At 37.6% G+C, this 14,713-nt stretch overlaps 1 protein-coding gene across 3 annotated transcripts in view; it reads right to left on the bottom strand.

Moving 5' to 3' along the window:
- The window catches only part of LOC144658784 (protein ELYS-like), a 123,224-nt gene that overhangs the window by 6,440 nt on the left and 102,071 nt on the right, over window positions 1-14,713 (bottom strand). For 2 of the 3 annotated variants that reach the window (XM_078519249.1, XM_078519250.1), the window contains exons 30-39: window positions 8,829-8,960; window positions 8,382-8,517; window positions 7,220-7,328; window positions 6,791-6,874; window positions 5,635-5,698; window positions 5,161-5,228; window positions 3,047-3,119; window positions 2,859-2,927; window positions 1,901-2,012; window positions 1,684-1,738 (exon numbers count right to left, since the gene is read on the bottom strand). In XM_078519249.1, coding sequence (XP_078375375.1) covers window positions 1,684-1,738; window positions 1,901-2,012; window positions 2,859-2,927; window positions 3,047-3,119; window positions 5,161-5,228; window positions 5,635-5,698; window positions 6,791-6,874; window positions 7,220-7,328; window positions 8,382-8,517; window positions 8,829-8,960 — 902 coding nt within the window. The remainder of the gene's footprint in view (window positions 1-1,683; window positions 1,739-1,900; window positions 2,013-2,858; window positions 2,928-3,046; window positions 3,120-5,160; window positions 5,229-5,634; window positions 5,699-6,790; window positions 6,875-7,219; window positions 7,329-8,381; window positions 8,518-8,828; window positions 8,961-14,713) is intronic. The other variant, XM_078519251.1, reaches the window with a different exon arrangement.

The raw sequence follows: 14,713 nt of genomic DNA, 5'->3' as shown, positions 1-14,713 counted from the left end.
ACCACTTTCACCCAAATTAAACACTGGAACAACTAACTCTTAACAAACTTGTTGTGTCACCCTGAGTTAAATATGCAAAATTCAGAAATTATAAATAATCGCACGCGCACCGGCGTACAACAACAGAAAGACGGCGTTGAACGTAACGCAAAGTTCATTTTGAAAGCGAAAGTTTACAAATAATTATTATCATTCGTCAGTCATCCCTTCACGCATGAACACTCGTCGAATTTCAGTGTCTTCACAACAAGATCGGAAGATCGATAAGGACCAATTTTTGATTCTGCGAAAGTTCGTTTTCTTAAAGTTTTAGAAATTTGTGAAGTTGGAGGATTCACTGAGGACTGCGTAGCCGAAGATGCAGTGGCTCGCTGGACATCAAATTCTATTTTTCACGGCGTTTAATTAATCTTCACAAAATAAACATGTGGCGCCAGCGCGTCTGGCAGTCAAAAATTCATTTTTCAAAAAACTTTCCCTTTCCAGCTATTTTAGCGGGGCTTATACTATAGTACCTACCTGTCAGTCGTAGAAAAGCTGAAATTTAAGGATGAACTGTTTATTAAATGAAGACCGTATTATTTTTTAATAACTAGTAAACAAACTGGTCGCCACGCATTTAAACACGAACTGACGAATGTTGCATCTGATGCAGTGAATCTGGTGAATGAGAACTTCCTTTAACATTTCTTTGTTTTCGACGGTGTGCACCACTGAATAAGTTTCTTTCCCATTGTGATGTTACTAGTATTAATTCGTTTCTAGCTGTCTTTTATATAGCTCGAATACAGCTACAATTAGCGGTGCAGCCTACCAGCATGGTATATTCCTTTCCAGCTGTCTTTGCGTGACAAGTTACACGTTCATACATTTTATTTTAAAATATGAAGTTCAGAGTTAATACAGTACTAGTATGCTGTAGACAGTGTAGACAAGGTGAGGGTAAGTTTATTTTCAAAGCGAAAGTTTACAAACTGTGCACTAACCGGTCCTTTGGAGAAAATATTTATGACCTTCGGCGAGGTTCCAAGTCTTCGCTCTTTTCGTAAATGATGAAAACTGCAGAATAATTTTCTCATAAAACTGGAGTGGTCGCGCCACAGTTTGTTTTCTTTCCCAATGCGATATACTTTTAAATCGGTTTTCTGTTTTCCAACGTGTCCAACGTAGTTTGCGTTCGAATACTTTGGCCCGTAACTTCGAATGCGATCAGCGCTACGGTTCATTGGTTTCGATTTTGTTTGTTCATGGATTTGATTGACATCGGTAGTTCAGATTTCTCCTCTGTTACGGCACTTACACCTTACGGCACTTACACCTTACACCTTACGGCACAAACTTCAGCTCTCAATGTGTTTTGCTTGCAGCCATTGCGGCTGCAGCAAAACACAAAAACTAACGATCGTTTATAAAAATGGGGGTCACCAAGCTCGTTTTTGAGTTAAGCACTAAAAGCTAAAGGGTGCTACAGAAACCTATGATGTTAAGAGAATAACCTCAACTTGTTTACCAATGATTGGGCTTTCATTTGATACCATTATTGTAGCACCAACCGATAAAGAGTGGAAGTATCGAGCCATCAAATGTAGGAGCTGGAAAGTGCTGAAGCTGTTGACAGCCGAAACACACCAACACAGCTTGGGCACTACGCCTACATGAAGGAATAAGTAGTTTTTGGTTTACCTTATACGTCTGCTTGGAGTTGCTAATTCTTCACTTTGAACAGGAGTTTCACTTTCTGTAAGATGAAGGAATAGATTTATTCCACAATATAACTGTTTAGAATGGGTTACGTTTGGAAACTGAACTAGTACTTTTCTTACCAACATTAAAACACAGACGAGACTATGTGATTGTTAATTAAATAATTAATTTCCTAAAAGAAATTCTGAAGTCCTACCATGAGTTTCAACAGCCTTGGACAACAACTGATCTGAGGAGCCACGCCTGGTTGTTGGAGGAGAGGATGTGGGGGAGGGTTGGGGCGAGGTACGACGTAACACCCTTGTAATCTACGATCAAACACAACAAAACCAGTCTTCGAATTGCGGAAAGCAACACCTACTTACAATAACGCTGTCAGAGAAAAATGAAGAAGAGAAATAGGAATTAATTTGGCTACCAATTAACTACATTTTCGGATTGTAATAATCTCAAAGCAGTCAGCACTACAGTATAATAACAGGTTTTGGACTTCATGCTATAATACTGCGCATGTAGCATGAGTTCCCTGTAAATGATGCAAGCTATTAATAATGATTAAGCAAATTTATAGGCCATTTCCGAGTTACCATTTGCCTCCATTTCAAAACGAGTCTACGTGCGAAACCATTCAAATAAAAATGAGTTTTACCTTCAGGTCCATTTTCATGCAAATCAAACTCATTTTCATTTGAATGCTTTCGCGCGTAGACTCGTCTTGAAACAGAGGCAAAGGGTAACTCGGAAATGGCCTATTCCTTTTTGGCTTTTTCATTTATTTTTTTGTGTGACAACGTTATTCCAATTAGGTGTGTGTGATTTCGTAACTTATTTCTTTCAGGACCCTACCTGTCCTACAATGGGCGCCAAAAGTGTTGAGACAGTCGGCACTTTTTGAGTACCTTGGACAAATTTTATCCCTTACCCCCTCTCCCCGAAACAATTTCGGATTTGCTATCTGCAATACTTGCCTCGTTTGTGTACAACATTGAAAAGGGGGAGGGGGGAGGGGTTCAAAAGCCGCAACAGATTAAAGGTGGAAAAACGGGAATTTTATATTAGTATTAATTTCAACCAACTGTACAAGGACTTTTGACGCCCATTTTAGTTACACAAGTTAGCTTTGTTCATTATGACATTCTAATCTTAGTATTCACCTTTAATATTGACTGCGGTGTAGCAATGTTAACTGCCTCAGTTTTTGTCATAGACGATCCAGCAGCCATCTGATTAAAAAATGAAAACGATTCAATTCATTTTCACAAAACATAACTTGATTGACAGTGCAACAATACAGTTATCACTGACAGAAACGTGTATGCATTAAAAAACAAACAGGACTAACCGGCTTTACTTTCACCACAGGAGGTGTTGCTAACAGAGAAAGAGCTTCAGCACCAGAAAAAAACTGCCGTCTACTAAACAAAATAAATCAAAGGCCCAATGAGCTATTTATATCACATATTAGTATAATTTCCAGAGGTGAATTCAATTCTGATTGGTCGAGAAGCTCGAACTATTTAGTAAATAAACCCCTTTAGGCGGCCGGTATATTGGAGGATAATGCCCGAGGCTGAAAGATTGTCCAAAAAATGAACAGTTGGCGGAGAAGCGAAGCTTCGAGGGCAACTGTGAAATTTTGAGGACAATCTTTCAGCCAAGGGCATTATACTCAAATATACCAGCAAGCCAGAAAGGGGTTTATTTATTTTATAACCCTCAGAGTTCTACACTGCGCGTTATCGCAGTAAATTTATAGGAAAAATCTACAGTGATAAACCCGGCGTAACTGTGGTTGAAACAAATGTAGTTGACTGTTTTACGTGAGCTTTTAACTCTGTGATTTCATTTAAAGTTAGTCGAATTGACTTCATTGGTTTGTTTTGTGCTTGCCTACAAAAATCGGGCGACGGATATCAAATCGGACGGGGTATATTCGCTGATACCCGTCGTCCGATTTTGTGCCACGTGATGCGTTTTACCCAATAAGCGCGCGCAAAAATTACTGGGTGGGTTATAAGGCGCAATATTAACCGCGCTAGGCGGTGAATATTGCATCTGAAGGTTTGGCTACTAAGCCATGCCACGTTTGCCATCCAGGCTAGTGAACATGGTGGCATTTGCTGAATGAAAATTTCTCTCATTTAAAAGAAATCACTCCAAGTCCTGGATATTGAAAACATTAGGAATTTTGCAAATTAACTGCCAAGGCTTTTGGACCGAAAATATTTTCAAGAGATGGTTTTCAAGGCATTAGAATTGTTCATAAACACGTTGGTTTCGGAGACCGCACACGGCCATGCACTCAGTCAGATCGACTGGCAAAACAGTATTTAGATCTCTTCTCACCGGAACTAGTAATTTCGAGAGGATTCACACAATTGCTCAGAAGTCACCAACGATTAAACAAAGGTACTAAATATATCTATCTATTTCGTAGTGTTTGTTTTGTTCCGTTTTATTGCGTAAACTTCAGTGAAAATTACGATTTCAATCGATGAATTAAACTGGTTTACACGTATGCAAGTGAGCACTTGTCAGCTTGTATTTGTTGTTTTCGTGTTTAATTTTCTATTGTTATTTAGATGCTTTTGATATTCACCTCTAAAAATTATACTAAAACAATTATTCGCCTCAGGCTCAGTGATTATTGTTAAATAATCACTGAGCCTGAGGCGAATAATTGTTAAATAGAGCTTCCTCATTCATCACCAATTGTAGCGTGCTGCCCAGACCATGAATCCCAAGCCCTTGAAAAAATCATTTGAGACCTTTTGCGATTCTTAACGGTTTTTTTGTCGTTGTTGTTGTTGTTGATGTTTTGTTTCTTTTATTCTCATCCGTGAGGGCTGTCATTTCATGTGGCCTGGTAAAGAGGCGACCCTTCTACTACACCCTAAAACTTATATATGCATAAGTTTTGTGTATTGGCCAGTGGCTCACAATGTTTAGACTCGTTCACTGCATTCATGAAAACAGAAGTGAACATTCCTGGCGTGTTAAACTCCATGCAAAAGTCCCTACGTATATTTACAACCGATTTCATTTCCTCGCGTAGAATTGCTCTCTCAGAAGGATACTTGAAAGTCTTTGAACAGCTGCATGCTAAAGAAATTCGATCTCCCGTGAGTAGAAAAGTGAAAAATAAAAAAAGCTTCTCACACTCAGACTTTTTTGTTTTCTGTGAAAGTGGAGATAATAAATAAATATGGTAATCTATCAAAAGAAAATAGAGGGCATCAGGCATTCAAGATCATTAAAAACATGAAAGGTTAAAAATTAAAATTGCATGTTACAAGCGAAATTTTTTTACAAAAATTACATTAGTTAAATGAATTTGGCTTTTTTCTATTTCAATTCTAAACGACTCTAATTGAGTACTTGATAAAAGCACTCTGATATCAATGATGATCAAAAACATTGACATCACAATGATTCGCTAATCCAGAAAGTTGTTACCTTCTCTTGTCCAGAAACGTTGGCGAGGTGACTGTTCTGGGAGACGTTCTATTCTCTGCTACTGGAGACTAAGGAACAAGTAAACAAAACAGGTCAAGTTATCCTCTCAGTAACGATGTGAGGAATTTATCAGAGAAATTGACTTCACAATTTATTTAAACCATTTGCACTTGAAATAAATAGTTCAATACTTAAGATAAGATAAGTTAGAAACTTGAATGTTGATTGGATTGTCCAAAAATTAATTAGATAGATAAATTTTAGCCAAAAATATCCAAAACCGTCCACAGCGTTCTCAACATCTTTTTAGTTTTAGTTGTGGTTCGTGGCCATAAAAAAGACTAATAATTTCTTGTTACCTCTACACTGCAATTAAGTTTTCAGTAATTTTTTCCAGCTGCAACCACAGTTTCAGCATCCTAAATAGTTACAAGCATACCAACGCAAGGTTATGTAACTACATATTTTACTCACCATTGTATCTTCTGAAGGCCGTTTGGTAACTGACGCAAAAACAACTCCCACCTTATTTGAATCCCTAGCAAGAGATAAAGGTATAGCATATGAACGTTTACTCCTGACAAAATCTCTGAATTCACAAAATGAATTAAGCATATTGACATAATTTGAAAACTAGGATAATGCTGTCCATTTGAATAATTAATTTTTTTAATCAAGGACTATTCAAGGACTATTCAGCAAAATTCAAGGCTGTTACTCCTTGCATTTGTGTGGGCAAAAGGGGGAATCTTTTACAATGTGATATGAAACTAAACATTCTCAGCAGAAAATAAAACTGTATCTCCTTAAGGGCCCACTGACGGATTTCTCGCGCGTTGCTAAGGTGCTAAAAGAGCGCGCGCTGTATTTCGTGTACGGGTTACTCACGCTATCTGTACGCGCCAGATGTGCAAAAAAATTTCCTTTCGAGCACTTCTCCAAACTCGCCAAATAAGATGAAACAATAAGAACTACCGAAAAACTTCCTGACTAATAGTTGACTTCACATCTGAGAATCAGTTAGATTAAATTGAACCAGGAAAAGCAGTTTTTTTACACATGCAAATAATCTCAAAAGCCTACGCGTACAACTAGCGCGCGCACCGTTCTCTTGTCAAATGAATTACGCATGCGTTAACAAAATGATTTTCGGTTTGCAGAAAAAATCCAAATACTTGGCGGTCTTTAATTTGATTCACTTTTTTTCGACGTTATATTTTTCCGACCTGGGTCGGGAACATAACTAAGCATTCATTTGCTTAAATCATTTTTAATAAAAATTTTATGGACAAATCAATATTTTAAATCTCTCTAAAAAAATTATTTTCCATAATGAAATGAAACCCATACTTACCAAGATACAAAAACAAATAAAGATCATGACACCATGAATGATTTTCTGATAACATGCAAAACATAAAAAATTTTAGACTTTTTCTTTATTGGTCACGTGATCATGGGCGTGGCCCAATGACGTCATATTTACGTTATGGACTGAGTAAAAGATTCAACCATAACTAAACAAGAAAAATTGCTAAAACTATATAACCGTGAATGTCCCTAGCAACGGGTCCAAATATATACGTCAGTGGGCCCTTAATTGTGTAGTGTAGCAGGCACTGAGTGTTACCTCAATCTAGCTTTTATTTTTGGTGTAACTGGAGTACAGACGAAAGCTTCAGCGTCTCGTTGGCACTCAAACTGTTCTACGGATCTACCAAAATAACAGAAATCAAAAAGGTCTACAAACAAACCAACATACTGAAGTAAAACCCTCCCACTTTCCAGATACTAAAACCATGCAATTCCTCTTCTCACACAATTTGCCATCACCACCACCCTGCACACACACAGCAGCACACCCCCCAGGAACTAAACCAACACCATACCTTTCTTTAGGCATAACCCCCCCCCCCAGGGTTGATACACTTTACCAACACCCCCCTCCCCATGCTGATACACTTTACCAACACCATCCTCCAAGGCAATATTTTTTTTTAAGTTAACGAAAAAAATAAACACATCACTGACCCTTAACTGCGAAAGACCTATCTGTTACCTTAATTCCTCCACTTTGTCCATCGTTGAACTTAAGATGACAGCACGAGATACTGGATTCCCCTTATCTACTTTATGTACAACAGTTGACAGTGGTTTGGGCCGCGGCACTGCAAACATACAATCACGTGGCACATTATCCAAACAAAAGTTACAAAAAGGGTTGGGATGGCCTCTTGTAATATTGCCATCCCCATTCAAAAAACAACAACGGAAAACATAAATAAAAAGCTCATTGCTGGAGCTGTTTCATACAGTCACGCAGGTGGAGATAAATGGCGGAAGCCTGCCGAGGGGCAAAGACGATTACGTCAAGTAGAGTCATCCTCCAAAATATGAATGACCATCATGAGCTGAAACTACATTATGGTCAGCAAATAAACAAACCCATTCTCAGATTACAATGACATACAGCTATTTCAATACACCACTTTCATAATGGCGGTCAATTTATTTATTCTTTTATATGTATGTTAATTAGCCCTACTGGCCTTGTTTTAGAGTAAAAATTCTTTTGAATTTTTCACATGCTGACGAGGCCAGTGGGGCTAATTAACATACATATAAAAGAATAAATAAATTGGCCGCCATTATGAAAGTGGTGTATTAACGTTGTCCGGATCAAAGCTTAAAGACAAGACTGAAAGGCAGTATGGGTAGAAGAAGAGGGCAACTGCACGTGCTGAATACTAAAATATATAATGACATGACAAACGCGAATTTGCACGTTTTCTATTTCTTCAGACATGTGAAACAAGGTGGTTTTAGCCACACTGAATTTAAGGAGAAATTTCAAAACTCAGAACCAAGCGACAGTGAAGGTAAAGCTACAGAAAGTCCTCCTGAGAGGAAAAAACAAACTCATGAATTCTCCACGTGCGATGATGCTAAATGAAGCTTATATGCAAATTTGTAGTGAATACCCAGAATGCCATACGGTCTTGCCTTTTAGCTTTAAGCTTTGACCCGACAACGTTTATTTAAATAGCTGTATTCAACTTAAAGAAAATAACGTTTTTGAAATTCGATATGTATTTTCAAGTATTTTAGAACGTTGACAACGCATTTAATGAGACCGAAAATTTGTTGAAGACCATTAAAAAATAGTTGTCAACATCCCACGGTTGACATTGGAAAATCTATTATAAGGTATCCAAACATACCTTCAGTCAAGGTTATGGGTTGCCGAGCAAGAGGCTTGTCAGGTCCAAAGACAAGTTTACGTTGTACTCTTGGTAAACATCTAATATAACCATCAACCAAAGCGTTTCTGACTTTAGCTCTCTCATCTTGCTGACTCTAAACATTGAAATCAGTGTTATTAATGCTTATGTGCAAAATAATCAGGCAAATTAAACTTAATTGAAATTAATACACACTAAGCGTAATAATGCAAAACCAAAGCAAACGCGAATTACTTTCCACACTCAAGTAAAAATTGCTCTATTATTTTTGGTAATTTCAAGTAATGTTAGCGTGACAGCTGTGTAATTAGTTTAAGCAGAAAAAATGTACAAATTGAAGTGGTCTGAATTTGAAATAAGAATTTAAAACAAATGGATGTGCATAGTGAATAAGGAGATTAGTTAAAGTATGTTATAAATACAAACCTTTTTATCCTTTTTAAGAAGTTCATTTAACCTTATTCCCTCAACATAACGTCCTCTTTGAAGATAATGCATCACAAGTAGTTCTTTGGAGTATGGAAAGGTTTCTTCTTGAAGAAAGTTCACCAAGAATTCCTGACAAAACCAACATTTACAAAGTAAAACATCAATAATATAATAATACTAATACAAATTGATGGCCTAGCAGTGTTTAAGAATATGAGCGCAAGATCTCTTGACAAGGCGAGGAAAGATTTTTCAAAAATAATTGGAGAACTAGGCCTTCAAATAACAGCCCAATCGAGTTTGAAAATTGTCAACTACCTGGACGTGACATTGAACCTCTCCACCGGAAAGTTTTGCCCGTATAGAAAGCCGGACAACCATCCACTATACATCAATGCAAAGTCCAACCACCCACCTTCCATAATCAAGCATCTACCAGCAACTATAAGCACCAGAATCTCAGGCTTATCTTGCGACCCTGACGAATTCAATAAAACCTCGCAAGTCTACAATGATGCTCTCAAATTCAGTGGTTATCGTGACAGTCTGCGATATGTGAGGGATAACAACCGGACAGACCGCAGACGCAGGAACAGACCAAGAAACATCATTTGGTTCAACCCGCCTTACAGTGAGAATATCCAGACGAATATTGCGAGATCGTTCCTCCACTTAGTTGATAAGCATTTCCCTAGGTCACATATATTGCACAAGGTATTTATAAACATTTTAGCTCAGTGTGATCTCTATTTTTTTAAGTTAGACTACAGACTTCTTGCAGTCAACCTGGGAGCTAATCTAGACTTCAATTAAACAGTGCTACTCACGTTTCCCATGATGTTTTATTGTAAAAATATTATCTTTCCTTTGCATTTTGTGGTCTACAGGTAATTTTTGGGACTAAGAAAATGCCTAATGTTTTGACAGAACATTTTGGATTACTGTTCAGTGAGTGAAACTATGGATTGTAACAAGTTCACTACAGGTAGTTGTTGATCTCTTAGTTTTACACATATTAATGTGACAGTCAATTCTAGCAATTTCCTTCCAGTTCTCTCTACACACATTCATTACCTGAGGCATTTAAGATCTGCTTTTTGACCAGTCATTTGTCTACTTTATAAAAAATCTGTTTGACATTTTTAAGGCCTGTATTTTCAGTTGTTGGATGACCTTCAGTAGCATTTTAAAGTAACAATAGAAAAATATAAAGCTAACTGCAAGCAACATGATGTATCCTTTGGCAACCAAAGTGCTTTTAAGGCTAACCAGAGTACTATAATGTAGGCTAACCAGAATCCTATGTAGGCTAACTGGAATAGCTTGCATGGCTTGCATAGCTTGCATGTTTCATGACACATAAGTGCCATACAAGTCAGAAATACTTAACTTAAATAAAATTAATATCATAACCTCAAGCCACCTCAGCAAACTATACTCAGGCTAACTGGAGTACTGCTTAGCCTTAGGCTAACCAGGATGCTTTTTAGGCTAACCAATATCCTACTTATTTATAGTGGAATGGCTCTTTTTTAATACATGACATTTTTCTGCAACTTAATGAAAGGAGGTGTGCAAAGAAAATTGATTTCTTCTTTTCATGATCCAGGAAGACTGGGCAAAGTGAAATCATTACATATAAGCTTAACCAAAGTCCCATGTTTCTTTCGAAACAAGCACAACAAAAAATTAAAATCCATAAATGTCATTTGGCTATCTAGCAAGTGGAAAAAAATATTGGACCCACTAGCCCAACATAAAAGCAGCCGGGTGTCTGGAAAACCCGAATTGCGAATAGCGAATAGTCGCGAATAGCGAATAGTACGAATAGTGCAAATAGTCGCGAATAGTGACGAATAGTCGCGAATAGTGACGAATTAGAGACGTAGTTCCCCGTACCTCGCAACAACGTAAGATTTTCCCGATAAAATGGATGCTTGGTAGGAGAGAAGTTACAAATGATAAACGGAATTTCTTATCTTTTATACCGTTGAAAAAGCGTATTTGTTCGCTTATTATTGTGTTTTTTGTTTTCTTGCCGGTGATCGACAGCTCCAGGCAGAGTCCAGAAAAGAAAAGGGAATAAAGTTAATGCAAGCAAGCGTTGCGTGACGAGTCTAAAGGACGGTTGCGAAAAAGACTGGCTTTGGCGTTGTTGTTTATTTTATAACACAATTTCTATTGTCTTTTCACATCGATAAACCACAGGGCGCCCATACAAGCGGCGTGACTGTTTGTATGTTCGAAATATAAAGAAATGTATGGGGATTTTGAAAGCGTCTAATTATCGTCAATTTATTTCGATTAATGTCTATGTTTAAATTCAAAATAAACGTAAACCTACCTCAACTGTTGTATTTTGTCGTTTCTGCCGCTCAAAATGGCGAATTTGGACTATTTGGAGGGTTTTGCGTTGACTGTTGCTTCTTATTACGTGAAGCAACAGTCAACGCAAAACCCTCCAAATTCGCCATTTTGAGCGGCAGAAACGACAAAATACAACAGTTGAGGTAGGTTTACGTTTATTTTGAATTTAAACATAGACATTACTCGAAATAAGTTAACGATAATTGCTGGTTTTCACTGTCACGCAATCAAAAAATAAATTCGAAACCATTCAACTACAGAAGCTATGAATTTCAAATATTATAGACGCTTAATAGATAAACAATTTCTCCAAGTTTCAGGTCTGTGCGGTGTACCGTTCGCGAGTTATTTGCCGAACCTTTCCACGCAAATTTATAAAGCTTAGTATGGAGATGTCATAACTGTGTGCTTCCGAGGGACACAAATATGGCCGCCGTGATGTCAGAGAAACCATCTGGAACTCAATTCTGTTTACAGCAGCGGCAATCTTTGGCTCATGAGCTAGTACAGTTTCACATAAACACCACTTATTATATCTGAAATGTTCACTCTGCTGAAAATGGAAAGAAAAGGCTTTTTTTCGAACAAAACAACTTTGTCACGGCACTCAGCTTGATGTCACATACGACGGAAAACTCAAATATTGAAAATGCTCTGTTTAACGAATGACACAATCGATATGGAAATTTGCAGAAAGATATATTTTTAGTTTATCTTACGTCTAATGACAACGAAAATCTAGTAGGCCTAGTGAATTTTTATTTCAGAATTTTATGACGTAACATGAAAACCAAGAATTAGACCCTTTTCGAACATACAAACAGTCACGCCGCTTGTATGGGTCCCCTGTGGATAAACTAATAATAATTACAGAACACTTTTCTCTCATTTGTATTTTTTCGACGTTTTTGCTTGTTTACAAGCTAAAAACGTAGAATAGGGGTTATGTGGACACAATTTGGAACCACATATTTGTAAACTCTCAAGGGACTTTTTTAATTTCTCAAGGGACTGTTTAATTTCTCAAGGGATTACTTTCCGCTGTGGGTGGTCACTTGCGATCTCATGGAAAAAACGTGACTTGTCACATTTACAAACGTTATATAACAATTTTAAAAGTGACATGCAGCTTTCTTATCTCAACGCACGTGTGTCTGAAAGGCGATCTATAAAAAGCGTCGCACAAACAATGGATTGCGTAACTAAAACACGAATAAATAATCACTAGCACTTACATCGTTTAAAAATTACAAACGTCAAAAATAAACCATACCAAAAAACTCGCTCTTTTCAAAGATATTATTGAAGTTAAAACAAATGCAAGAGATGGGGGCTTCTTTTAGCTTAGGAGCGGTTAAAAATTAGGCCAAATTTGGTCGCTACATCAGCCTAGGAGACCTCGCGTTGACAGAAATGTTGCATGAATCGGCTTTACAACATGCGATCGTATCTACGCAGTTTGAGTGGAATTTCAGTCAAAGACAGCAAAATTTTTTCGTATTTCATCTTCAAATATAATTCGAAAGCATTCACTGAAAATATGGCTTTTGTTTAATCCTGGGTCTTGATATCCGACCCTCGCAGAGCCTAGACAAAACGCAGCTTGAGTGTAACGATTTGTTTACGCCGCAATTATATGCGCAATGTTTTCTCCGACAGTAGTCGGAAATATCCGTATTTTTTCGTGCTTTTTCGTGGAGCAATCGTAACGATACGGCCTTGAACACATTGAACAGCGGTCTACCTATAACAATTCAAATATCGCGTCGCAAAAACAAAGCGTCGAACGCGTATTTTGCTGTTTCATTTGCTAATTTCGCTGCCGTAATCGACTGCCTCGAAAGGTCCTTGCAATTTTAAAGTATAGAATTGTCAGATCTCGGTGAAATTTGCACTGTTTATTTGTGTAATGTTAAGGAATATGTGTATAAATACCCGGCGCGGACGAGCCATTTTTGACAAAATTATATGGCTGCATTTCCTCCGCGAAGATAGGAAATTGTTAAACTAAACTACAAAGAAACTGTAATGATAAGTTCGAAGAACAATGCACAGGATAAACCTTCGACTCATACTTCATGCAAAACGTCGATATCTCGAAGAGACTTTGATTATTGTTTTGCTGATAGAACGTGCCTTGGATCGCGATTCATGAGAATTAAGTGTGAGTAAATACAGTTTATGGTCGGTCGGTATTGAGATATAGGCTTAATTGATCAATAAAAGTATTCATATAGTTACATCTTGACTTGCACTCTCTGTTAGAGTGAGCGGACAAGCATATGATGTATTATTTGCTTGAACTTCTAGATTGCTCTGTGCATGTGGCGGTAAATTTTGTAGAAACCCTGAAGGCTTATTCACGGCAACTATTTTACGACTATTCGTCACTATTCGCGATAATTCAACGACTATTCGTCACTATTCGCGACTATTCGTACTATTCGCTATTCGCAACTACAGTCGAAGCTCTCTTAACGGACACTCTCGTAAGCGGACAGCTCTACTTACGGCCACCTTGTTAGAAACCCCGTTTTTACTCCCATACAAACTCTGTAATTTTACATTCTCGTAAGCGGACATTCCCGTAAGCGGCCGCGGACACTTTCCGAGATTACGACTTAGACTTTTTCTTTGTTTTTAAGCTCCCGTAAGCGGACACCGCAAAGAAAATCATATAAAAACCTCTGTATCTTGTATTAATCAATCAACTTCACATCGCCGTTCGTCACAATGATTTTACTGTAATTACAGTACCATATTTCAGTGTTTGTTTTGTCGTCATCCACGTCCGGTTACATTTCGAAACACCACTAAACTGCATATTACCATTATGTTAGCTGGGCAAGCTCCCGCAAGCGGCCATCTATCCCCTACACCTCTAGTGGCCGCTTACAAGAACCATTCTCGTAAGCGGTCAGCTCCAGTTGCAGACACTTTTTTTCGCTTATGAGAGCTTCGACTGTATTCCCTATTCGCTATTCGGGTTTTCCAGACACCCAAAGCAGTAAGGTTTTTTCACACACTGAAAAAGGCTATTTAATTTTAATATACAGTCTGCATGCTGGAAAATAGCAATTTCATTAAAAAAAATCGTTTTTTGTTTGTTTTGTTTCTATTTACAGGTGACTTGAAGACTTTGAAAGGGCATTCCTGTAAGTCAAAATGAACTCAAAAATACACACTGTGTCAATGTAATAAAATTGTCACATGATTGATTCCCACATGTTTCCAGTTTAAACCTGAATATACTTTAGTGACATTTATGGCTCTTTATATAATATGAACATCACAGAACCCAATAAGGCTACATGTAAATACTGACAATTACATGTAAGTTTTAAAACCATTCTGAGGTTCATGACAAATTGTTTTTGTTTCAATAAAAACAAGCAAAAATAATGAAATAGAATAGAGTGTCAAGTTTTTTTGCAGCACAGGCTTGGTTCCACAGGGAGTGGTTTCAAAAAATATCCATACATGTACCTCCCCCAAGGATGGTTCTTTGGTTTGGA

Source organism: Oculina patagonica, chromosome 6 (genome assembly GCF_052425735.1).
Source record: "Oculina patagonica isolate OP01 chromosome 6, crgOcupat, whole genome shotgun sequence".
NCBI classification, from domain to species: domain Eukaryota; kingdom Metazoa; phylum Cnidaria; class Anthozoa; order Scleractinia; family Oculinidae; genus Oculina; species Oculina patagonica.
Note: the sequence above shows the minus strand (reverse complement) of the source record. Positions and strands in the feature narration are given on the sequence as shown.